Below are 26,666 nucleotides of genomic sequence, written 5' to 3'. Positions count from 1 at the left end.
ACCTCTGTCCTTCACCTTCCTGCACCAAACTCTGTGTGTCCTAAACTCCCACCTCTGTCCTTCACCTTCCTGCACCAAACTCTGTGTGTCCTAAAGTCCCACCTCTGTCCTTCACCTTCCTGCACCAAACTCTGTGTGTCCTAAACTCCCACCTCTGTCCTCCACCTTCCTGCACCAAACTCTGTGTGTCCTAAACTCCCACCTCTGTCCTTCACCTTCCTGCACCAAACTCTGTGTGTCCTAAACTCCCACCTCTGTCCTTCACCTTCCTGCACCAAACTCTGTGTCTCCTAAACTCCCACCTCTGTCCTCCACCTTCCTGCACCAAACTCTGTGTGTGTGTCCTAAACTCCCACCTCTGTCCTTCACATTCCTGCACCAAACTCTGTGTGTCCTAAACTCCCACCTCTGTCCTTCACCTTCCTGCACCAAACTCTGTGTGTGTGTCCTAAACTCCCACCTCTGTCCTCCACCTTCCTGCACCAAACTCTGTGTGTCCTAAACTCCCACCTCTGTCCTTCACCTTCTGCACCAAACTCTGTGTGTCCTAAACTCCCACCTCTGTCCTCCACCTTCCTGCACCAAACTCTGTGTGTGTGTCCTAAACTCCCACCTCTGTCCTCCACCTTCTGCACCAAACTCTGTGTGTCCTAAACTCCCACCTCTGTCCTTCACCTTCCTGCACCAAACTCTGTGTGTGTGTCCTAAACTCCCACCTCTGTCCTTCACCTTCCTGCACCAAACTCTGTGTGTCCTAAACTCCCACCTCTGTCCTTCACCTTCCTGCACCAAACTCTGTGTGTCCTAAAGTCCCACCTCTGTCCTTCACCTTCCTGCACCAAACTCTGTGTGTCCTAAACTCCCACCTCTGTCCTCCATCTTCCTGCACCAAACTCTGTGTGTCCTAAACTCCCACCTCTGTCCTTCACCTTCCTGCACCAAACTCTGTGTGTCCTAAACTCCCACCTCTGTCCTTCACCTTCCTGCACCAAACTCTGTGTCTCCTAAACTCCCACCTCTGTCCTCCACCTTCCTGCACCAAACTCTGTGTGTGTGTCCTAAACTCCCACCTCTGTCCTTCACATTCCTGCACCAAACTCTGTGTGTCCTAAACTCCCACCTCTGTCCTTCACCTTCCTGCACCAAACTCTGTGTGTGTGTCCTAAACTCCCACCTCTGTCCTCCACCTTCCTGCACCAAACTCTGTGTGTCCTAAACTCCCACCTCTGTCCTTCACCTTCCTGCACCAAACTCTGTGTGTGTGTCCTAAACTCCCACCTCTGTCCTTCACCTTCCTGCACCAAACTCTGTGTGTCCTAAACTCCCACCTCTGTCCTCCACCTTCCTGCACCAAACTGTGTGTGTGTGTCCTAAACTCCCACCTCTGTCCTTCACCATCCTGCACCAAACTCTGTGTGTGTGTCCTAAACTCCCACCTCTGTCCTTCACCTTCCTGCACCAAACTCTGTGTGTGTGTCCTAAACTCCCACCTCTGTCCTCCACCTTCCTGCACCAAACTCTGTGTGTGTGTCCTAAACTCCCACCTCTGTCCTCCACCTTCCTGCACCAAACTCTGTGTGTGTGTCCTAAACTCCCACCTCTGTCCTAAACCTTCCTGCACCAAACTCTGTGTGTGTGTCCTAAACTCCCACCTCTGTCCTTCACCTTCCTGCACCAAACTCTGTGTGTGTGTCCTAAACTCCCACCTCTGTCCTCCACCTTCCTGCACCAAACTCTGTGTGTCCTAAACTCCCACCTCTGTCCTCCACCTTCCTGCACCAAACTCTGTGTGTGTGTCCTAAACTCCCACCTCTGTCCTTCACCTTCCTGCACCAAGCTGTGTGTGTCCTAAACTCCCACCTCTGTCCTTCACCTTCCTGCACCAAACTCTGTGTGTGTGTCCTAAACTCCCACCTCTGTCCTCCACCTTCCTGCACCAAACTCTGTGTGTCCTAAACTCCCACCTCTGTCCTTCACCTTCCTGCACCAAACTCTGTGTGTCCTAAACTCCCACCTCTGTCCTCCACCTTCCTGCACCAAACTCTGTGTGTCCTAAACTCCCACCTCTGTCCTTCACCTTCCTGCACCAAACTCTGTGTGTGTGTCCTAAACTCCCACCTCTGTCCTTCACCTTCCTGCACCAAACTCTGTGTGTGTGTCCTAAACTCCCACCTCTGTCCTTCACCTTCCTGCACCAAACTCTGTGTGTGTGTCCTAAACTCCCACCTCTGTCCTTCACCTTCCTGCACCAAACTCTGTGTGTGTGTCCTAAACTCCCACCTCTGTCCTCCACCTTCCTGCACCAAACTCTGTGTGTCCTAAACTCCCACCTCTGTCCTTCACCTTCCTGCACCAAACTCTGTGTGTCCTAAACTCCCACCTCTGTCCTTCACCTTCCTGCACCAAACTCTGTGTGTGTGTCCTAAACTCCCACCTCTGTCCTTCACCTTCCTGCACCAAACTCTGTGTGTGTGTCCTAAACTCCCACCTCTGTCCTTCACCTTCCTGCACCAAACTCTGTGTCCTAAACTCCCACCTCTGTCCTCCACCTTCCTGCACCAAACTCTGTGTGTGTGTCCTAAACTCCCGCCTCTGTCCTTCACCTTCTGCACCAAACTCTGTGTGTGTGTCCTAAACTCCCACCTCTGTCTTTCACCTTCCTGCACCAAACTGTGTGTGTCCTAAACTCCCACCTCTGTCCTTCACCTTCCTGCACCAAACTCTGTGTGTCCTAAACTCCCACCTCTGTCCTTCACCTTCCTGCACCAAACTCTGTGTGTCCTAAACTCCCACCTCTGTCCTTCACCTTCCTGCACCAAACTGTGTGTGTGTGTCCTCAACTCCCACCTCTGTCCTCCACCTTCCTGCACCAAACTCTGTGTGTCCTAAACTCCCACCTCTGTCCTTCACCTTCCTGCACCAAACTCTGTGTGTGTGTCCTAAACTCCCACCTCTGTCCTCCACCTTCCTGCACCAAACTCTGTGTGTCCTAAACTCCCACCTCTGTCCTTCACCTTCCTGCACCAAACTGTGTGTGTGTGTCCTAAACTCCCACCTCTGTCCTCCACCTTCCTGCACCAAACTCTGTGTGTGTGTCCTAAACTCCCACCTCTGTCCTCCACCTTCCTGCACCAAACTCTGTGTGTGTGTCCTAAACTCCCACCTCTGTCCTTCACCTTCCTGCACCAAACTCTGTGTGTGTGTCCTAAACTCCCACCTCTGTCCTCCACCTTCCTGCACCAAACTCTGTGTGTGTGTCCTAAACTCCCACCTCTGTCCTTCACCTTCCTGCACCAAACTCTGTGTGTGTGTCCTAAACTCCCACCTCTGTCCTCCACCTTCCTGCACCAAACTGTGTGTGTCCTAAACTCCCACCTCTGTCCTTCACCTTCCTGCACCAAACTCTGTGTGTCCTAAACTCCCACCTCTGTCCTTCACCTTCCTGCACCAAACTCTGTGTGTCCTAAACTCCCACCTCTGTCCTTCACCTTCCTGCACCAAACTCTGTGTGTCCTAAACTCCCACCTCTGTCCTTCACCTTCCTGCACCAAACTCTGTGTGTGTGTCCTAAACTCCCACCTCTGTCCTCCACCTTCCTGCACCAAACTCTGTGTGTTCTAAACTCCCACCTCTGTCCTCCACCTTCCTGCACCAAACTCTGTGTGTGTGTCCTAAACTCCCACCTCTGTCCTCCACCTTCCTGCACCAAACTCTGTGTGTCCTAAACTCCCACCTCTGTCCTCCACCTTCCTGCACCAAACTGTGTGTGTGTGTCCTAAACTCCCACCTCTGTCCTTCACCATCCTGCACCAAACTCTGTGTGTGTGTCCTAAACTCCCACCTCTGTCCTTCACCTTCCTGCACCAAACTCTGTGTGTGTGTCCTAAACTCCCACCTCTGTCCTCCACCTTCCTGCACCAAACTCTGTGTGTGTGTCCTAAACTCCCACCTCTGTCCTCCACCTTCCTGCACCAAACTCTGTGTGTGTGTCCTAAACTCCCACCTCTGTCCTAAACCTTCCTGCACCAAACTCTGTGTGTGTGTCCTAAACTCCCACCTCTGTCCTTCACCTTCCTGCACCAAACTCTGTGTGTGTGTCCTAAACTCCCACCTCTGTCCTCCACCTTCCTGCACCAAACTCTGTGTGTCCTAAACTCCCACCTCTGTCCTCCACCTTCCTGCACCAAACTCTGTGTGTGTGTCCTAAACTCCCACCTCTGTCCTTCACCTTCCTGCACCAAGCTGTGTGTGTCCTAAACTCCCACCTCTGTCCTCCACCTTCCTGCACCAAACTGTGTGTGTGTGTCCTAAACTCCCACCTCTGTCCTTCACCTTCCTGCACCAAACTCTGTGTGTGTGTCCTAAACTCCCACCTCTGTCCTTCACCTTCCTGCACCAAACTCTGTGTGTCCTAAACTCCCACCTCTGTCCTAAACCTTCCTGCACCAAACTCTGTGTGTGTGTCCTAAACTCCCACCTCTGTCCTTCACCTTCCTGCACCAAACTCTGTGTGTGTGTCCTAAACTCCCACCTCTGTCCTTCACCTTCCTGCACCAAACTCTGTGTGTGTGTCCTAAACTCCCACCTCTGTCCTTCACCTTCCTGCACCAAACTCTGTGTGTCCTAAACTCCCACCTCTGTCCTCCACCTTCCTGCACCAAACTCTGTGTGTCCTAAACTCCCACCTCTGTCCTCCACCTTCCTGCACCAAACTCTGTGTGTCCTAAACTCCCACCTCTGTCCTCCACCTTCCTGCACCAAACTCTGTGTGTCCTAAACTCCCACCTCTGTCCTCCACCTTCCTGCACCAAACTCTGTGTGTCCTAAACTCCCACCTCTGTCCTCCACCTTCTTGCACCAAACTCTGTGTGTGTGTCCTAAACTCCCACCTCTGTCCTCCACCTTCCTGCACCAAACTCTGTGTGTCCTAAACTCCCACCTCTGTCCTCCACTTTCCTGCACCAAACTCTGTGTGTCCTAAACTCCCACCTCTGTCCTTCACCTTCCTGCACCAAACTCTGTGTGTGTGTCCTAAACTCCAACCTCTGTCCTTCACCTTCTGCACCAAACTCTGTGTGTGTGTCCTAAACTCCCACCTCTGTCCTTCACCTTCCTGCACCAAACTCTGTGTGTCCTAAACTCCCACCTCTGTCCTTCACCTTCCTGCACCAAACTCTGTGTGTCCTAAACTCCCACCTCTGTCCTTCACCTTCCTGCACCAAACTGTGTGTGTGTGTCCTAAACTCCCACCTCTGTCCTCCACCTTCCTGCACCAAACTCTGTGTGTCCTAAACTCCCACCTCTGTCCTCCACCTTCCTGCACCAAACTCTGTGTGTCCTAAACTCCCACCTCTGTCCTCCATCTTCCTGCACCAATCTCTGTGTGTCCTAAACTCCCACCTCTGTCCTTCACCTTCCTGCACCAAACTGTGTGTGTGTGTCCTAAACTCCCACCTCTGTCCTTCACCTTCTGCACCAAACTCTGTGTGTGTGTCCTAAACTCCCACCTCTGTCCTTCACCTTCCTGCACCAAATTCTGTGTGTGTGTCCTAAACTCCCACCTCTGTCCTTCACCTTCTGCACCAAACTCTGTGTGTGTGTCCTAAACTCCCACCTCTGTCCTTCACCTTCCTGCACCAAATTCTGTGTGTGTGTCCTAAACTCCCACCTCTGTCCTTCACCTTCCTGCACCAAACTCTGTGTGTCCTAAACTCCCACCTCTGTCCTCCACCTTCCTGCACCAAACTCTGTGTGTGTGTCCTAAACTCCCACCTCTGTCCACCACCTTCCTGCACCAAACTCTGTGTGTGTGTCCTAAACTCCCACCTCTGTCCTTCACCTTCCTGCACCAAACTCTGTGTGTGTGTCCTAAACTCCCACCTCTGTCCTCCACCTTCTGCACCAAACTCTGTGTGTGTGTCCTAAACTCCCACCTCTGTCCTCCACCTTCCTGCACCAAACTGTGTGTGTCCTAAACTCCCACCTCTGTCCTTCACCTTCCTGCACCAAACTCTGTGTGTGTGTCCTAAACTCCCACCTCTGTCCTCCACCTTCCTGCACCAAACTCTGTGTGTCCTAAACTCCCACCTCTGTCCTCCACCTTCCTGCACCAAACTCTGTGTGTCCTAAACTCCCACCTCTGTCCTTCACCTTCCTGCACCAAACTCTGTGTGTCCTAAACTCCCACCTCTGTCCTCCACCTTCCTGCACCAAACTCTGTGTGTGTGTCCTAAACTCCCACCTCTGTCCTTCAGCTTCCTGCACCAAACTCTGTGTGTCCTAAACTCCCACCTCTGTCCTTCACCATCCTGCACCAAACTCTGTGTGTGTGTCCTAAACTCCCACCTCTGTCCTTCACCTTCCTGCACCAAACTCTGTGTGTGTGTCCTAAACTCCCACCTCTGTCCTCCACCTTCCTGCACCAAACTCTGTGTGTGTGTCCTAAACTCCCACCTCTGTCCTCCACCTTCCTGCACCAAACTCTGTGTGTGTGTCCTAAACTCCCACCTCTGTCCTAAACCTTCCTGCACCAAACTCTGTGTGTGTGTCCTAAACTCCCACCTCTGTCCTTCACCTTCCTGCACCAAACTCTGTGTGTGTGTCCTAAACTCCCACCTCTGTCCTCCACCTTCCTGCACCAAACTCTGTGTGTCCTAAACTCCCACCTCTGTCCTCCACCTTCCTGCACCAAACTCTGTGTGTGTGTCCTAAACTCCCACCTCTGTCCTTCACCTTCCTGCACCAAGCTGTGTGTGTCCTAAACTCCCACCTCTGTCCTCCACCTTCCTGCACCAAACTGTGTGTGTGTGTCCTAAACTCCCACCTCTGTCCTTCACCTTCCTGCACCAAACTCTGTGTGTGTGTCCTAAACTCCCACCTCTGTCCTTCACCTTCCTGCACCAAACTCTGTGTGTCCTAAACTCCCACCTCTGTCCTAAACCTTCCTGCACCAAACTCTGTGTGTGTGTCCTAAACTCCCACCTCTGTCCTTCACCTTCCTGCACCAAACTCTGTGTGTGTGTCCTAAACTCCCACCTCTGTCCTTCACCTTCCTGCACCAAACTCTGTGTGTCCTAAACTCCCACCTCTGTCCTCCACCTTCCTGCACCAAACTCTGTGTGTCCTAAACTCCCACCTCTGTCCTCCACCTTCCTGCACCAAACTCTGTGTGTCCTAAACTCCCACCTCTGTCCTCCACCTTCCTGCACCAAACTCTGTGTGTCCTAAACTCCCACCTCTGTCCTCCACCTTCCTGCACCAAACTCTGTGTGTCCTAAACTCCCACCTCTGTCCTCCACCTTCTTGCACCAAACTCTGTGTGTGTGTCCTAAACTCCCACCTCTGTCCTCCACCTTCCTGCACCAAACTCTGTGTGTCCTAAACTCCCACCTCTGTCCTCCACTTTCCTGCACCAAACTCTGTGTGTCCTAAACTCCCACCTCTGTCCTTCACCTTCCTGCACCAAACTCTGTGTGTGTGTCCTAAACTCCAACCTCTGTCCTTCACCTTCTGCACCAAACTCTGTGTGTGTGTCCTAAACTCCCACCTCTGTCCTTCACCTTCCTGCACCAAACTCTGTGTGTCCTAAACTCCCACCTCTGTCCTTCACCTTCCTGCACCAAACTCTGTGTGTCCTAAACTCCCACCTCTGTCCTTCACCTTCCTGCACCAAACTGTGTGTGTGTGTCCTAAACTCCCACCTCTGTCCTCCACCTTCCTGCACCAAACTCTGTGTGTCCTAAACTCCCACCTCTGTCCTCCACCTTCCTGCACCAAACTCTGTGTGTCCTAAACTCCCACCTCTGTCCTCCATCTTCCTGCACCAATCTCTGTGTGTCCTAAACTCCCACCTCTGTCCTTCACCTTCCTGCACCAAACTGTGTGTGTGTGTCCTAAACTCCCACCTCTGTCCTTCACCTTCTGCACCAAACTCTGTGTGTGTGTCCTAAACTCCCACCTCTGTCCTTCACCTTCCTGCACCAAATTCTGTGTGTGTGTCCTAAACTCCCACCTCTGTCCTTCACCTTCCTGCACCAAACTCTGTGTGTCCTAAACTCCCACCTCTGTCCTCCACCTTCCTGCACCAAACTCTGTGTGTGTGTCCTAAACTCCCACCTCTGTCCACCACCTTCCTGCACCAAACTCTGTGTGTGTGTCCTAAACTCCCACCTCTGTCCTTCACCTTCCTGCACCAAACTCTGTGTGTGTGTCCTAAACTCCCACCTCTGTCCTCCACCTTCTGCACCAAACTCTGTGTGTGTGTCCTAAACTCCCACCTCTGTCCTCCACCTTCCTGCACCAAACTGTGTGTGTCCTAAACTCCCACCTCTGTCCTTCACCTTCCTGCACCAAACTGTGTGTGTGTGTCCTAAACTCCCACCTCTGTCCTTCACCTTCCTGCACCAAACTCTGTGTGTCCTAAACTCCCACCTCTGTCCTCCACCTTCCTGCACCAAACTCTCTGTGTCCTAAACTCCCACCTCTGTCCTTCACCTTCCTGCACCAAACTCTGTGTGTGTGTCCTAAACTCCCACCTCTGTCCTTCACCTTCCTGCACCAAACTCTGTGTGTCCTAAACTCCCACCTCTGTCCTTCACCTTCCTGCACCAAACTCTGTGTGTGTGTCCTAAACTCCCACCTCTGTCCTTCACCTTCCTGCACCAAACTCTGTGTGTCCTAAACTCCCACCTCTGTCCTTCACCTTCCTGCACCAAACTCTGTGTGTGTGTCCTAAACTCCCACCTCTGTCCTAAACCTTCCTGCACCAAACTCTGTGTGTGTGTCCTAAACTCCCACCTCTGTCCTAAACCTTCCTGCACCAAACTCTGTGTGTGTGTCCTAAACTCCCACCTCTGTCCTAAACCTTCCTGCACCAAACTCTGTGTGTCCTAAACTCACTCCTCTGTCCTCCACCTTCCTGCACCAAACTCTGTGTGTCCTAAACTCTCACCTCTGTCCTTCACCTTCCTGCACCAAACTCTGTGTGTGTGTCCTAAACTCCCACCTCTGTCCTTCACCTTCCTGCACCAAACTCTGTGTGTGTGTCCTAAACTCCCACCTCTGTCCTCCACCTTTCTGCACCAAACTCTGTGTGTGTCCCCTAAACTCCCACCTCTGTCCTCAACCTTCCTGCACCAAACACTGTGTGTGTGTCCTAAACTCCCACCTCTGTCCTTCACCTTCCTGCACCAAACTGTGTGTGTGTGTCCTAAACTCCCACCTCTGTCCTTCACCTTCCTGCACCAAACTCTGTGTGTGTGTCCTAAACTCCCACCTCTGTCCTCCACCTTTCTGCACCAAACTCTGTGTGTGTCCCCTAAACTCCCACCTCTGTCCTCAACCTTCCTGCACCAAACACTGTGTGTGTGTCCTAAACTCCCACCTCTGTCCTTCACCTTCCTGCACCAAACTGTGTGTGTGTGTCCTAAACTCCCACCTCTGTCCTCCACCTTCCTGCACCAAACTCTGTGTGTCCTAAACTCCCACCTCTGTCCTTCACCTTCCTGCACCAAACTCTGTGTGTCCTAAACTCCCACCTCTGTCCTCCACCTTCCTGCACCAAACTCTGTGTGTCCTAAACTCCAATCTCTGTCCTCCACCTTCCTGCACCAAACTCTGTGTGTCCTAAACTCCCACCTCTGTCCTCCACCTTCCAGCACCAAACTCTGTGTGTCCTAAACTCCAATCTCTGTCCTTCACCTTCCTGCACCAAACTCTGTGTGTGTGTCCTAAACTCCCACCTCTGTCCTTCACCTTCCTGCACCAAACTCTGTGTGTGTGTCCTAAACTCCCACCTCTGTCCTCCACCTTCCTGCACCAAACTCTGTGTGTCCTAAACTCCCACCTCTGTCCTTCACCTTCCTGCACCAAACTCTGTGTGTGTGTCCTAAACTCCCACCTCTGTCCTCCACCTTCCTGCACCAAACTCTGTGTGTGTGTCCTAAACTCCCACCTCTGTCCTCCACCTTCCTGCACCAAACTCTGTGTGTCCTAAACTCCCCCCTCTGTCCTCCACCTTCCTGCACCAAACTCTGTGTGTGTCCTAAACTCCCACCTCTGTCCTTCACCTTCCTGCACCAAACTCTCTCTGTCCTAAACTCCCACCTCTGTCCTCCACCTTCCTGCACCAAACTCTGTGTGTGTGTCCTAAACTCCCACCTTTGTCCTAAACCTTCCTGCACCAAACTCTGTGTGTGTGTCCTAAACTCCCACCTCTGTCCTAAACCTTCCTGCACCAAACTCTGTGTGTCCTAAACTCCCTCCTCTGTCCTCCACCTTCCTGCACCAAACTCTGTGTGTCCTAAACTCCCACCTCTGTCCTCCACCTTCCTGCACCAAACTCTGTGTGTGTGTCCTAAACTCCCACCTCTGTCCTAAACCTTCCTGCACCAAACTCTGTGTGTTTGTCCTAAACTCCCACCTCTGTCCTAAACCTTCCTGCACCAAACTCTGTGTGTCCTAAACTCCCACCTCTGTCCTCCACCTTCCTGCACCAAACTCTGTGTGTGTGTCCTAAACTCCCTCCTCTGTCCTTCACCTTCCTGCACCAAACTCTGTGTGTGTGTCCTAAACTCCCACCTCTGTCCTCCACCTTTCTGCACCAAACTCTGTGTGTGTCCCCTAAACTCCCACCTCTGTCCTCAACCTTCCTGCACCAAACACTGTGTGTGTGTCCTAAACTCCCACCTCTGTCCTTCACCTTCCTGCACCAAACTGTGTGTGTGTGTCCTAAACTCCCACCTCTGTCCTTCACCTTCCTGCACCAAACTGTGTGTGTCCTAAACTCCCACCTCTGTCCTTCACCTTCCTGCACCAAACTCTGTGTGTCCTAAACTCCCACCTCTGTCCTCCACCTTCCTGCACCAAACTCTGTGTGTCCTAAACTCCAATCTCTGTCCTTCACCTTCCTGCACCAAACTCTGTGTGTGTGTCCTAAACTCCCACCTCTGTCCTCCACCTTCCTGCACCAAACTCTGTGTGTCCTAAACTCCCACCTCTGTCCTTCACCTTCCTGCACCAAACTCTGTGTGTGTGTCCTAAACTCCCACCTCTGTCCTCCACCTTCCTGCACCAAACTCTGTGTGTGTGTCCTAAACTCCCACCTCTGTCCTCCACCTTCCTGCACCAAACTCTGTGTGTCCTAAACTCCCCCCTCTGTCCTCCACCTTCCTGCACCAAACTCTGTGTGTGTCCTAAACTCCCACCTCTGTCCTTCACCTTCCTGCACCAAACTCTCTCTGTCCTAAACTCCCACCTCTGTCCTCCACCTTCCTGCACCAAACTCTGTGTGTGTGTCCTAAACTCCCACCTTTGTCCTAAACCTTCCTGCACCAAACTCTGTGTGTGTGTCCTAAACTCCCACCTCTGTCCTAAACCTTCCTGCACCAAACTCTGTGTGTCCTAAACTCCCTCCTCTGTCCTCCACCTTCCTGCACCAAACTCTGTGTGTGTGTCCTAAACTCCCACCTCTGTCCTCCACCTTCCTGCACCAAACTCTGTGTGTGTGTCCTAAACTCCCACCTCTGTCCTTCACCTTCCTGCACCAAACTCTGTGTGTGTGTCCTAAACTCCCACCTCTGTCCTCCACCTTCCTGCACCAAACTCTGTGTGTGTGTCCTAAACTCCCACCTCTGTCCTAAACCTTCCTGCACCAAACTCTGTGTGTGTGTCCTAAACTCCCACCTCTGTCCTTCACCTTCCTGCACCAAACTCTGTGTGTGTGTCCTAAACTCCCACCTCTGTCCTCCACCTTCCTGCACCAAACTCTGTGTGTCCTAAACTCCCACCTCTGTCCTCCACCTTCCTGCACCAAACTCTGTGTGTGTGTCCTAAACTCCCACCTCTGTCCTTCACCTTCCTGCACCAAGCTGTGTGTGTCCTAAACTCCCACCTCTGTCCTCCACCTTCCTGCACCAAACTGTGTGTGTGTGTCCTAAACTCCCACCTCTGTCCTTCACCTTCCTGCACCAAACTCTGTGTGTGTGTCCTAAACTCCCACCTCTGTCCTTCACCTTCCTGCACCAAACTCTGTGTGTCCTAAACTCCCACCTCTGTCCTAAACCTTCCTGCACCAAACTCTGTGTGTGTGTCCTAAACTCCCACCTCTGTCCTTCACCTTCCTGCACCAAACTCTGTGTGTGTGTCCTAAACTCCCACCTCTGTCCTTCACCTTCCTGCACCAAACTCTGTGTGTCCTAAACTCCCACCTCTGTCCTCCACCTTCCTGCACCAAACTCTGTGTGTCCTAAACTCCCACCTCTGTCCTCCACCTTCCTGCACCAAACTCTGTGTGTCCTAAACTCCCACCTCTGTCCTCCACCTTCCTGCACCAAACTCTGTGTGTCCTAAACTCCCACCTCTGTCCTCCACCTTCCTGCACCAAACTCTGTGTGTCCTAAACTCCCACCTCTGTCCTCCACCTTCTTGCACCAAACTCTGTGTGTGTGTCCTAAACTCCCACCTCTGTCCTCCACCTTCCTGCACCAAACTCTGTGTGTCCTAAACTCCCACCTCTGTCCTCCACTTTCCTGCACCAAACTCTGTGTGTCCTAAACTCCCACCTCTGTCCTTCACCTTCCTGCACCAAACTCTGTGTGTGTGTCCTAAACTCCAACCTCTGTCCTTCACCTTCTGCACCAAACTCTGTGTGTGTGTCCTAAACTCCCACCTCTGTCCTTCACCTTCCTGCACCAAACTCTGTGTGTCCTAAACTCCCACCTCTGTCCTTCACCTTCCTGCACCAAACTCTGTGTGTCCTAAACTCCCACCTCTGTCCTTCACCTTCCTGCACCAAACTGTGTGTGTGTGTCCTAAACTCCCACCTCTGTCCTCCACCTTCCTGCACCAAACTCTGTGTGTCCTAAACTCCCACCTCTGTCCTCCACCTTCCTGCACCAAACTCTGTGTGTCCTAAACTCCCACCTCTGTCCTCCATCTTCCTGCACCAATCTCTGTGTGTCCTAAACTCCCACCTCTGTCCTTCACCTTCCTGCACCAAACTGTGTGTGTGTGTCCTAAACTCCCACCTCTGTCCTTCACCTTCTGCACCAAACTCTGTGTGTGTGTCCTAAACTCCCACCTCTGTCCTTCACCTTCCTGCACCAAATTCTGTGTGTGTGTCCTAAACTCCCACCTCTGTCCTTCACCTTCCTGCACCAAACTCTGTGTGTCCTAAACTCCCACCTCTGTCCTCCACCTTCCTGCACCAAACTCTGTGTGTGTGTCCTAAACTCCCACCTCTGTCCACCACCTTCCTGCACCAAACTCTGTGTGTGTGTCCTAAACTCCCACCTCTGTCCTTCACCTTCCTGCACCAAACTCTGTGTGTGTGTCCTAAACTCCCACCTCTGTCCTCCACCTTCTGCACCAAACTCTGTGTGTGTGTCCTAAACTCCCACCTCTGTCCTCCACCTTCCTGCACCAAACTGTGTGTGTCCTAAACTCCCACCTCTGTCCTTCACCTTCCTGCACCAAACTGTGTGTGTGTGTCCTAAACTCCCACCTCTGTCCTTCACCTTCCTGCACCAAACTCTGTGTGTCCTAAACTCCCACCTCTGTCCTCCACCTTCCTGCACCAAACTCTCTGTGTCCTAAACTCCCACCTCTGTCCTTCACCTTCCTGCACCAAACTCTGTGTGTGTGTCCTAAACTCCCACCTCTGTCCTTCACCTTCCTGCACCAAACTCTGTGTGTCCTAAACTCCCACCTCTGTCCTTCACCTTCCTGCACCAAACTCTGTGTGTGTGTCCTAAACTCCCACCTCTGTCCTTCACCTTCCTGCACCAAACTCTGTGTGTCCTAAACTCCCACCTCTGTCCTTCACCTTCCTGCACCAAACTCTGTGTGTGTGTCCTAAACTCCCACCTCTGTCCTAAACCTTCCTGCACCAAACTCTGTGTGTGTGTCCTAAACTCCCACCTCTGTCCTAAACCTTCCTGCACCAAACTCTGTGTGTGTGTCCTAAACTCCCACCTCTGTCCTAAACCTTCCTGCACCAAACTCTGTGTGTCCTAAACTCACTCCTCTGTCCTCCACCTTCCTGCACCAAACTCTGTGTGTCCTAAACTCTCACCTCTGTCCTTCACCTTCCTGCACCAAACTCTGTGTGTGTGTCCTAAACTCCCACCTCTGTCCTTCACCTTCCTGCACCAAACTCTGTGTGTGTGTCCTAAACTCCCACCTCTGTCCTCCACCTTTCTGCACCAAACTCTGTGTGTGTCCCCTAAACTCCCACCTCTGTCCTCAACCTTCCTGCACCAAACACTGTGTGTGTGTCCTAAACTCCCACCTCTGTCCTTCACCTTCCTGCACCAAACTGTGTGTGTGTGTCCTAAACTCCCACCTCTGTCCTTCACCTTCCTGCACCAAACTCTGTGTGTGTGTCCTAAACTCCCACCTCTGTCCTCCACCTTTCTGCACCAAACTCTGTGTGTGTCCCCTAAACTCCCACCTCTGTCCTCAACCTTCCTGCACCAAACACTGTGTGTGTGTCCTAAACTCCCACCTCTGTCCTTCACCTTCCTGCACCAAACTGTGTGTGTGTGTCCTAAACTCCCACCTCTGTCCTCCACCTTCCTGCACCAAACTCTGTGTGTCCTAAACTCCCACCTCTGTCCTTCACCTTCCTGCACCAAACTCTGTGTGTCCTAAACTCCCACCTCTGTCCTCCACCTTCCTGCACCAAACTCTGTGTGTCCTAAACTCCAATCTCTGTCCTCCACCTTCCTGCACCAAACTCTGTGTGTCCTAAACTCCCACCTCTGTCCTCCACCTTCCAGCACCAAACTCTGTGTGTCCTAAACTCCAATCTCTGTCCTTCACCTTCCTGCACCAAACTCTGTGTGTGTGTCCTAAACTCCCACCTCTGTCCTTCACCTTCCTGCACCAAACTCTGTGTGTGTGTCCTAAACTCCCACCTCTGTCCTCCACCTTCCTGCACCAAACTCTGTGTGTCCTAAACTCCCACCTCTGTCCTTCACCTTCCTGCACCAAACTCTGTGTGTGTGTCCTAAACTCCCACCTCTGTCCTCCACCTTCCTGCACCAAACTCTGTGTGTGTGTCCTAAACTCCCACCTCTGTCCTCCACCTTCCTGCACCAAACTCTGTGTGTCCTAAACTCCCCCCTCTGTCCTCCACCTTCCTGCACCAAACTCTGTGTGTGTCCTAAACTCCCACCTCTGTCCTTCACCTTCCTGCACCAAACTCTCTCTGTCCTAAACTCCCACCTCTGTCCTCCACCTTCCTGCACCAAACTCTGTGTGTGTGTCCTAAACTCCCACCTTTGTCCTAAACCTTCCTGCACCAAACTCTGTGTGTGTGTCCTAAACTCCCACCTCTGTCCTAAACCTTCCTGCACCAAACTCTGTGTGTCCTAAACTCCCTCCTCTGTCCTCCACCTTCCTGCACCAAACTCTGTGTGTCCTAAACTCCCACCTCTGTCCTCCACCTTCCTGCACCAAACTCTGTGTGTGTGTCCTAAACTCCCACCTCTGTCCTAAACCTTCCTGCACCAAACTCTGTGTGTTTGTCCTAAACTCCCACCTCTGTCCTAAACCTTCCTGCACCAAACTCTGTGTGTCCTAAACTCCCACCTCTGTCCTCCACCTTCCTGCACCAAACTCTGTGTGTGTGTCCTAAACTCCCTCCTCTGTCCTTCACCTTCCTGCACCAAACTCTGTGTGTGTGTCCTAAACTCCCACCTCTGTCCTCCACCTTTCTGCACCAAACTCTGTGTGTGTCCCCTAAACTCCCACCTCTGTCCTCAACCTTCCTGCACCAAACACTGTGTGTGTGTCCTAAACTCCCACCTCTGTCCTTCACCTTCCTGCACCAAACTGTGTGTGTGTGTCCTAAACTCCCACCTCTGTCCTTCACCTTCCTGCACCAAACTGTGTGTGTCCTAAACTCCCACCTCTGTCCTTCACCTTCCTGCACCAAACTCTGTGTGTCCTAAACTCCCACCTCTGTCCTCCACCTTCCTGCACCAAACTCTGTGTGTCCTAAACTCCAATCTCTGTCCTTCACCTTCCTGCACCAAACTCTGTGTGTGTGTCCTAAACTCCCACCTCTGTCCTCCACCTTCCTGCACCAAACTCTGTGTGTCCTAAACTCCCACCTCTGTCCTTCACCTTCCTGCACCAAACTCTGTGTGTGTGTCCTAAACTCCCACCTCTGTCCTCCACCTTCCTGCACCAAACTCTGTGTGTGTGTCCTAAACTCCCACCTCTGTCCTCCACCTTCCTGCACCAAACTCTGTGTGTCCTAAACTCCCCCCTCTGTCCTCCACCTTCCTGCACCAAACTCTGTGTGTGTCCTAAACTCCCACCTCTGTCCTTCACCTTCCTGCACCAAACTCTCTCTGTCCTAAACTCCCACCTCTGTCCTCCACCTTCCTGCACCAAACTCTGTGTGTGTGTCCTAAACTCCCACCTTTGTCCTAAACCTTCCTGCACCAAACTCTGTGTGTGTGTCCTAAACTCCCACCTCTGTCCTAAACCTTCCTGCACCAAACTCTGTGTGTCCTAAACTCCCTCCTCTGTCCTCCACCTTCCTGCACCAAACTCTGTGTGTCCTAAACTCCCACCTCTGTCCTCCACCTTCCTGCACCAAACTCTGTGTGTCCTAAACTCCCACCTCTGTCCTTCACCTTCCTGCACCAAACTCTGTGTGTGTGTCCTAAACTCCCACCTCTGTCCTCCACCTTCCTGCACCAAACTCTGTGTGTGTGTCCTAAACTCCCACCTCTGTCCTTCACCTTCCTGCACCAAACTCTGTGTGTGTGTCCTAAACTCCCACCTCTGTCCTCCACCTTCCTGCACCAAACTCTGTGTGTGTGTCCTAAACTCCCACCTCTGTCCTTCACCTTCCTGCACCAAACTCTGTGTGTCCTAAACTCCCACCTCTGTCCTTCACCTTCCTGCACCAAACTCTGTGTGTCCTAAACTCCCACCTCTGTCCTTCACCTTCCTGCACCAAACTCTGTGTCTCCTAAACTCCCACCTCTGTCCTCCACCTTCCTGCACCAAACTCTGTGTGTGTGTCCTAAACTCCCACCTCTGTCCTTCACCTTCCTGCACCAAACTCTGTGTGTCCTAAACTCCCACCTCTGTCCTTCACCTTCCTGCACCAAACTCTGTGTGTCCTAAACTCCCACCTCTGTCCTCCACCTTCCTGCACCAAACTCTGTGTGTGTGTCCTAAACTCCCACCTCTGTCCTCCACCTTCCTGCACCAAACTCTGTGTGTGTGTGTCCTAAACTCCCACCTCTGTCCTCCACCTTCCTGCACCAAACTCTGTGTGTGTGTCCTAAACTCCCACCTCTGTCCTCCACCTTCCTGCACCAAACTCTGTGTGTGTGTCCTAAACTCCCACCTCTGTCCTTCACCTTCTGCACCAAACTCTGTGTGTCCTAAACTCCCACCTCTGTCCTTCACCTTCCTGCACCAAACTCTGTGTGTCCTAAACTCCCACCTCTGTCCTCCACCTTCCTGCACCAAACTCTGTGTGTCCTAAACTCCCACCTCTGTCCTTCACCTTCTGCACCAAACTCTGTGTGTCCTAAACTCCCATCTCTGTCCTCCACCTTCCTGCACCAAACTCTGTGTGTGTGTCCTAAACTCCCACCTCTGTCCTTCACCTTCCTGCACCAAACTCTGTGTGTCCTAAACTCCCACCTCTGTCCTCCACCTTCCTGCACCAAACTCTGTGTGTGTGTCCTAAACTCCCACCTCTGTCCTTCACCTTCCTGCACCAAACTCTGTGTGTGTGTCCTAAACTCCCACCTCTGTCCTCCACCTTCCTGCACCAAACTCTGTGTGTCCTAAACTCCCACCTCTGTCCTCCACCTTCCTGCACCAAACTCTGTGTGTCCTAAACTCCCACCTCTGTCCTCCACCTTCTGCACCAAACTCTGTGTGTCCTAAACTCCCACCTCTGTCCTCCACCTTCCTGCACCAAACTCTGTGTGTCCTAAACTCCCACCTCTGTCCTTCACCTTCCTGCACCAAACTGTGTGTGTCCTAAACTCCCACCTCTGTCCTTCACCTTCCTGCACCAAACTCTGTGTGTCCTAAACTCCCACCTCTGTCCTCCACCTTCCTGCACCAAACTCTGTGTGTGTGTCCTAAACTCCCACCTCTGTCCTCCACCTTCCTGCACCAAACTCTTTGTGTGTGTCCTAAACTCCCACCTCTGTCCTCCACCTTCCTGCACCAAACTCTGTGTGTGTGTCCTAAACTCCCACCTCTGTCCTCCACCTTCCTGCACCAAACTCTGTGTGTCCTAAACTCCCACCTCTGTCCTTCACCTTCCTGCACCAAACTCTCTGTGTCCTAAACTCCCACCTCTGTCCTTCACCTTCCTGCACCAAACTCTGTGTGTGTGTCCTAAACTCCCACCTCTGTCCTCCACCTTCCTGCACCAAACTCTCTCTGTCCTAAACTCCCACCTCTGTCCTCCACCTTCCTGCACCAAACTCTGTGTGTGTCCTAAACTCCCACCTCTGTCCTTCACCTTCCTGCACCAAACTCTGTGTGTCCTAAACTCCCACCTCTGTCCTTCACCTTCCTGCACCAAACTCTGTGTGTCCTAAACTCCCACCTCTGTCCTTCACCTTCCTGCACCAAACTGTGTGTGTCCTAAACTCCCACCTCTGTCCTTCACCTTCCTGCACCAAACTCTGTGTGTGTGTCCTAAACTCCCACCTCTGTCCTTCACCTTCCTGCACCAAACTCTGTGTGTCCTAAACTCCCACCTCTGTCCTTCACCTTCCTGCACCAAACTCTGTGTGTCCTAAACTCCCACCTCTGTCCTTCACCTTCCTGCACCAAACTCTGTGTGTCCTAAACTCCCACCTCTGTCCTTCACCTTCCTGCACCAAACTGTGTGTGTCCTAAACTCCCACCTCTGTCCTCCACCTTCCTGCACCAAACTCTGTGTGTCCTAAACTCCCACCTCTGTCCTCCACCTTCCTGCACCAAACTCTGTGTGTCCTAAACTCCCACCTCTGTCCTTCACCTTCCTGCACCAAACTCTGTGTGTCCTAAACTCCCACCTCTGTCCTTCACCTTCCTGCACCAAACTCTGTGTGTCCTAAACTCCCACCTCTGTCCTCCAGCTTCCTGCACCAAACTCTGTGTGTGTGTCCTAAACTCCCACCTCTCTCCTTCACCTTCCTGCACCAAACTCTGTGTGTGTGTCCTAAACTCCCACCTCTGTCCTCCACCTTCCTGCACCAAACTCTGTGTGTCCTAAACTCCCACCTCTGTCCTTCACCTTCCTGCACCCAACTCTGTGTGTGTGTCCTAAACTCCCACCTCTGTCCTCCACCTTCCTGCACCAAACTCTGTGTGTGTGTCCTAAACTCCCACCTCTGTCCTCCACCTTCCTGCACCAAACTCTGTGTGTCCTAAACTCCCACCTCTGTCCTTCACCTTCTGCACCAAACTCTGTGTGTGTGTCCTAAACTCCCACCTCTGTCCTCCACCTTCCTGCGCCAAACTCTGTGTGTGTGTCCTAAACTCCCACCTCTGTCCTCCACCTTCCTGCACCAAACTCTGTGTGTGTGTCCTAAACTCCCACCTCTGTCCTCCACCTTCCTGCACCAAACTCTGTGTGTCCTAAACTCCCACCTCTGTCCTTCACCTTCCTGCACCAAACTCTGTGTGTCCTAAACTCCCACCTCTGTCCTTCACCTTCCTGCACCAAACTCTGTGTGTCCTAAACTCCCACCTCTGTCCTTCACCTTCCTGCACCAAACTCTTTGTGTGTGTCCTAAACTCCCACCTCTGTCCTCCACCTTCCTGCACCAAACTCTGTGTGTGTGTCCTAAACTCCCACCTCTGTCCTCCACCTTCCTGCACCAAACTCTGTGTGTGTCCTAAACTCCCACCTCTGTCCTCCACCTTCCTGCACCAAACTCTGTGTGTGTGTCCTAAACTCCCACCTCTGTCCTCCACCTTCCTGCACCAAACTCTGTGTGTCCTAAACTCCCACCTCTGTCCTTCACCTTCCTGCACCAAACTGTGTGTGTCCTAAACTCCCACCTCTGTCCTTCACCTTCCTGCACCAAACTCTGTGTGTCCTAAACTCCCACCTCTGTCCTCCACCTTCCTGCACCAAACTCTGTGTGTGTGTCCTAAACTCCCACCTCTGTCCTCCACCTTCCTGCACCAAACTCTGTGTGTGTGTCCCAAACTCCCACCTCTGTCCTCCACCTTCCTGCACCAAACTCTTTGTGTGTGTCCTAAACTCCCACCTCTGTCCTCCACCTTCCTGCACCAAACTCTGTGTGTGTGTCCTAAACTCCCACCTCTGTCCTCCACCTTCCTGCACCAAACTCTGTGTGTCCTAAACTCCCACCTCTGTCCTTCACCTTCCTGCACCAAACTCTCTGTGTCCTAAACTCCCACCTCTGTCCTTCACCTTCCTGCACCAAACTCTGTGTGTGTGTCCTAAACTCCCACCTCTGTCCTCCACCTTCCTGCACCAAACTCTCTCTGTCCTAAACTCCCACCTCTGTCCTCCACCTTCCTGCACCAAACTCTGTGTGTGTCCTAAACTCCCACCTCTGTCCTTCACCTTCCTGCACCAAACTCTGTGTGTCCTAAACTCCCACCTCTGTCCTTCACCTTCCTGCACCAAACTCTGTGTTTCCTAAACTCCCACCTCTGTCCTTCACCTTCCTGCACCAAACTCTGTGTGTCCTAAACTCCCACCTCTGTCCTTCACCTTCCTGCACCAAACTGTGTGTGTCCTAAACTCCCACCTCTGTCCTTCACCTTCCTGCACCAAACTCTGTGTGTGTGTCCTAAACTCCCACCTCTGTCCTTCACCTTCCTGCACCAAACTCTGTGTGTCCTAAACTCCCACCTCTGTCCTTCACCTTCCTGCACCAAACTCTGTGTGTCCTAAACTCCCACCTCTGTCCTTCACCTTCCTGCACCAAACTCTGTGTGTCCTAAACTCCCACCTCTGTCCTTCACCTTCCTGCACCAAACTGTGTGTGTCCTAAACTCCCACCTCTGTCCTCCACCTTCCTGCACCAAACTCTGTGTGTCCTAAACTCCCACCTCTGTCCTTCACCTTCCTGCACCAAACTCTGTGTGTCCTAAACTCCCACCTCTGTCCTTCACCTTCCTGCACCAAACTCTGTGTGTCCTAAACTCCCACCTCTGTCCTTCACCTTCCTGCACCAAACTCTGTGTGTGTGTCCTAAACTCCCACCTCTGTCCTCCACCTTCCTGCACCAAACTCTGTGTGTGTGTCCTAAACTCCCACCTCTGTCCTTCACCTTCCTGCACCAAACTCTGTGTGTCCTAAACTCCCACCTCTGTCCTTCACCTTCCTGCACCAAACTGTGTGTGTGTGTCCTAAACTCCCACCTCTGTCCTTCACCTTCCTGCACCAAACTCTGTGTGTGTGTCCTAAACTCCCACCTCTGTCCTTCACCTTCCTGCACCAAACTCTGTGTGTCCTAAACTCCCATCTCTGTCCTTCACCTTCCTGCACCAAACTCTGTGTGTCCTAAACTCCCACCTCTGTCCTTCACCTTCCTGCACCAAACTCTGTGTGTGTGTCCTAAACTCCCACCTCTGTCCTTCACCTTCCTGCACCAAACTCTGTGTGTGTGTCCTAAACTCCCACCTCTGTCCTTCACCTTCCTGCACCAAACTCTGTGTGTGTGTCCTAAACTCCCACCTCTGTCCTTCACCTTCCTGCACCAAACTCTGTGTGTCCTAAACTCCCACCTCTGTCCTTCACCTTCCTGCACCAAACTCTGTGTGTCCTAAACTCCCACCTCTGTCCTTCACCTTCCTGCACCAAACTCTGTGTGTGTGTTCTAAACTCCCACCTCTGTCCTTCACCTTCCTGCACCAAACTCTGTGTGTGTGTCCTAAACTCCCACCTCTGTCCTTCACCTTCCTGCACCAAACTCTGTGTGTCCTAAACTCCCACCTCTGTCCTCCACCTTCCTGCACCAAACTCTGTGTGTCCTAAACTCCCACCTCTGTCCTTCACCTTCCTGCACCAAACTCTGTGTGTCCTAAACTCCCACCTCTGTCCTTCACCTTCCTGCACCAAACTCTGTGTGTCCTAAACTCCCACCTCTGTCCTTCACCTTCCTGCACCAAACTCTGTGTGTGTGTCCTAAACTCACACCTCTGTCCTTCACCTTCCTGCACCAAACTCTGTGTGTGTGTCCTAAACTCCCACCTCTGTCCTCCACCTTATGCACCAAACTCTGTGTGTCCTAAACTCCCACCTCTGTCCTCCACCTTCCTGCACCAAACTTTGTGTGTGTGTCCTAAACTCCCACCTCTGTCCTCCACCTTCCTGCACCAAACTCTGTGTGTGTGTCCTAAACTCCCACCTCTGTCCTCCACCTTCCTGCACCAAACTCTGTGTGTCCTAAACTCCCACCTCTGTCCTCCACCTTCCTGCACCAAACTCTGTGTGTGTCCTAAACTCCCACCTCTGTCCTCCACCTTCCTGCACCAAACTCTTTGTGTCCTAAACTCCCACCTCTGTCCTTCACCTTCCTGCACCAAACTGTGTGTGTCCTAAACTCCCACCTCTGTCCTTCACCTTCCTGCACCAAACTCTGTGTCCCCTAAACTCCCACCTCTGTCCTTCACCTTCCTGCACCAAACTCTGTGTGTGTCCTAAACTCCCACCTCTGTCCTTCACCTTCCTGCACCAAACTCTGTGTCCTAAACTCCCACCTCTGTCCTTCACCTTCCTGCACCAAACTCTGTGTGTGTGTCCTAAACTCCCACCTCTGTCCTTCACCTTCCTGCACCAAACTCTGTGTGTGTGTCCTAAACTCCCACCTCTGTCCTTCACCTTCCTGCACCAAACTCTGTGTGTCCTAAACTCCCACCTCTGTCCTTCACCTTCCTGCACCAAACTCTGTGTGTGTGTCCTAAACTCCCACCTCTGTCCTTCACCTTCCTGCACCAAACTCTGTGTGTCCTAAACTCCCACCTCTGTCCTTCACCTTCCTGCACCAAACTCTGTGTGTCCTAAACTCCCACCTCTGTCCTTCACCTTCCTGCACCAAACTCTGTGTGTGTGTCCTAAACTCCCACCTCTGTCCTTCACCTTCCTGCACCAAACTCTGTGTGTCCTAAAGTCCCACCTCTGTCCTCCACCTTCCTGCACCAAACTCTGTGTGTCCTAAACTCCCACCTCTGTCCTCCACCTTCCTGCACCAAACTCTGTGTGTCCTAAACTCCCCCCTCTGTCCTCCACCTTCCTGCACCAAACTCTGTGTGTGTCCTAAACTCCCACCTCTGTCCTTCACCTTCCTGCACCAAACTCTCTCTGTCCTAAACTCCCCCCTCTGTCCTCCACCTTCCTGCACCAAACTCTGTGTGTGTGTCCTAAACTCCCACCTCTGTCCTTCACCTTCCTGCACCAAACTCTGTGTGTGTGTCCTAAACTCCCACCTCTGTCCTAAACCTTCCTGCACCAAACTCTGTGTGTGTGTCCTAAACTCCCACCTCTGTCCTTCACCTTCCTGCACCAAACTCTGTGTGTCCTAAACTCCCACCTCTGTCCTCCACCTTCCTGCACCAAACTCTGTGTGTCCTAAACTCCCACCTCTGTCCTTCACCTTCCTGCACCAAACTCTGTGTGTCCTAAACTCCCACCTCTGTCCTTCACCTTCCTGCACCAAACTCTGTGTGTCCTAAACTCCCACCTCTGTCCTTCACCTTCCTGCACCAAACTCTGTGTGTGTGTCCTAAACTCACACCTCTGTCCTTCACCTTCCTGCACCAAACTCTGTGTGTGTGTCCTAAACTCCCACCTCTGTCCTCCACCTTATGCACCAAACTCTGTGTGTCCTAAACTCCCACCTCTGTCCTCCACCTTCCTGCACCAAACTTTGTGTGTGTGTCCTAAACTCCCACCTCTGTCCTCCACCTTCCTGCACCAAACTCTGTGTGTGTGTCCTAAACTCCCACCTCTGTCCTTCACCTTCCTGCACCAAACTCTGTGTGTGTGTCCTAAACTCCCACCTCTGTCCTAAACCTTCCTGCACCAAACTCTGTGTGTGTGTCCTAAACTCCCACCTCTGTCCTTCACCTTCCTGCACCAAACTCTGTGTGTCCTAAACTCCCACCTCTGTCCTTCACCTTCCTGCACCAAACTCTGTGTGTCCTAAACTCCCACCTCTGTCCTTCACCTTCCTGCACCAAACTCTGTGTGTGTGTCCTAAACTCACACCTCTGTCCTTCACCTTCCTGCACCAAACTCTGTGTGTGTGTCCTAAACTCCCACCTCTGTCCTCCACCTTATGCACCAAACTCTGTGTGTCCTAAACTCCCACCTCTGTCCTCCACCTTCCTGCACCAAACTTTGTGTGTGTGTCCTAAACTCCCACCTCTGTCCTCCACCTTCCTGCACCAAACTCTGTGTGTGTGTCCTAAACTCCCACCTCTGTCCTTCACCTTCCTGCACCAAACTCTGTGTGTGTGTCCTAAACTCCCACCTCTGTCCTTCACCTTCCTGCACCAAACTCTGTGTGTCCTAAACTCCCTCCTCTGTCCTTCACCTTCCTGCACCAAACTCTGTGTGTCCTAAACTCCCTCCTCTCATCTGCTGAGAAACACCAGCCATGGCCTCAAACAGCACATCTCTGGGAGCTCCAGCTGCCAAAAGCCCTTTGAGTGAGGCATTTCTCTCAGGAGAGAGAAACACAGGTGGGTTTCTGTAACAGCTTGTCCTTGGCCAAGGTGAAGTTGGGAGCGCTGCCTCTCTTACTTCTCTCCCAACTCTACAACAGCACTGAAGCTGTGTGAAGTGTGCTTGCCCCTTTGTGACCCCAGGGATCAGTACCTCCCAGTGTGTTCCAGAGCTCAGCCAACAAAGTTGATGACCACGAGATGCAGGATGGTGCTGGCGAAGAGGAAATCAGCGAACGCCCGCTCGGGTGAGATGCCCTGGAACTGCCCCTTGTTCTGGGGGTTGATCTGGATCCGGAGGCAAACTGCATGGCAAAGAATGACACAGCACAGAAGGAAGCCACAAGGCTTCCTGGGGCAGTTCAGCCCTGTCTGGGTCACTGTTCCACCAGGGCATAGGAACTCTTGTCTTTAAGGTGAGCACAAGGGGCTTTATGCAATCAGCTCTGCCACTGAGAGAGCTGAGCCCTGAGAGGAACAGGCTTATAGCTGGATGGGACTTGCACAGCAATCCACATTTCTATGGCCTCCACCCTGCGTGCTGGGGAGGGCTTTGGGTGCTGTTGTAGGAGAGCAGCACCCCAAAGCAGCCACTGCTTGGCTTTTGGTTTCATCACGGGGCAGCTGCTGAAGGAGCCCAGTACAAGGGGAAGCTGGGAGCCCTGGGCTGGCAGGGTGGCCAGGATGCTGCAGCGGGCTTGGAAGTGCGCTGCAGAGCTCCCCCAGCCCCATCCCCTGCTTCCCCTCCATCACGCCCCAGCGGGGAAGGTGCTGGGGCTGCCCTGGGGGCTCCGGAACGATCGCTGCAAGGGCTCGGGGGCGGCGCCGAACGCCTCGGGGAGCTGCTGCGGGACGGGGTGTCGGGCGGGGACACCGCGCGGGCACTGACCGCCGAGGATGAAGCTGCCGACGGCGGAGATGAAGCCGCTGAGGAAGGAGTTGAAGGGGAAGGTGCCGACGCCGAGGCAGTAGCCGAACTGCAGCGCGCCGCTCAGCAGCACGTACAGCAGGTAGGCGTCCAGCACCTTTAGGCGGCTGGGCGTGCCGCTGCCGTACTCGGACAGGCAGCGCCTCAGCACCGAGCCCAGCGAAGTCCCGGCCCCGGCTCCGGCCGCTCCCGACATTGCGATCGCTGCCGCCCGCACCGCGGAGCCCGGCGCGCCACGGCGCACGCGCCCTCCCGCCACCGCGCACGCGCCCTCCCGCCACCGCCGCCGCGCGCATGCGCAACACACGTGGCAACACGGCCGGTACTCGCTTCCCCCTACCACCCCGACAGGCGCATGCGCAGGGCGATCCGCCGAGGCCACGCCCACGAGGTTCGGCAGCAGCCAATGGGAGCGCGGCGGCCGCTGTTGCCGGGCAGATTAAGGAGCGGCTCGCGCAGCCCGCGCTTTTCCGCTCCTCCCTCAGCCTTCAGTCGACGGCGCGTCCCGCCGCGGCCCAGCCGTGAGGCCCCGGCCCGGCCGTGAGGCCCTGCCCTGGGGACAGAGCTGGTATGGAGGCGCTGCGAAGCCCGTAGGCACGCTGGCGGGACGTGAGCAGCGCACAGAACCCGGGGGGGAGGTGGGATCCCTCAGCCCCGTGTGAGGGGATGTGCCGGGAGTCGGAGCCAGGCCCATGGGAGCGTGTTGTGAGGGGCCAGGGGCTGTGATCGGGGTGTGAGCGGGGAAATCACCCCCCTGGGCACAAGGGAAGGGCAGTGAAAAGGGGGAGGCAGGGGGACAGCCCTGCTTGGGCATGCAGCCCTGCTTGGGCATGCCACAGCCCTGCTTGGGCATGACACAGCCCTGCTTGGGCATGCAGCTCTGCTTGGGCATGCCACAGCCCTGCTTGGACGTGTATCCGTGCTGGCCTCGAGAGGAGGCCGCCACCAGCCGTGTCCAGCCTTGTTTAAGCGAGGGATCACACCTCCACAGTCTCCTCCAGGGCTTGCTCTGTTCTTGCTGTCACCACGTGCAAGCAGAAGGGGTGTCCTG

The 26,666-nt window shown here is 53.4% G+C and overlaps 1 protein-coding gene across 1 annotated transcript in view; it reads right to left on the bottom strand.

The window, feature by feature from the left end:
• Positions 1 to 25,870, bottom strand: part of LOC133629216 (dolichyl-diphosphooligosaccharide--protein glycosyltransferase subunit DAD1-like) — a 31,880-nt gene extending 6,010 nt beyond the window's left edge. The window contains exons 1-2 of the mRNA XM_062019876.1: positions 25,577 to 25,870; positions 24,842 to 24,992 (exon numbers count right to left, since the gene is read on the bottom strand). Of these exons, the coding sequence (XP_061875860.1) occupies positions 24,862 to 24,992; positions 25,577 to 25,811 (366 nt within the window). The 5' untranslated portion in view covers positions 25,812 to 25,870 and the 3' untranslated portion in view covers positions 24,842 to 24,861. The remainder of the gene's footprint in view (positions 1 to 24,841; positions 24,993 to 25,576) is intronic.
• Positions 25,871 to 26,666: the final 796 nt, after the last annotated feature.

The sequence above is a fragment of the Colius striatus genome, unplaced genomic scaffold, assembly GCF_028858725.1.
Source record: "Colius striatus isolate bColStr4 unplaced genomic scaffold, bColStr4.1.hap1 scaffold_34, whole genome shotgun sequence".
Taxonomy (NCBI): domain Eukaryota; kingdom Metazoa; phylum Chordata; class Aves; order Coliiformes; family Coliidae; genus Colius; species Colius striatus.
The sequence above is the reverse complement of the archived record's forward strand: the minus strand, read 5'-3'. Positions and strand labels throughout refer to the sequence as shown.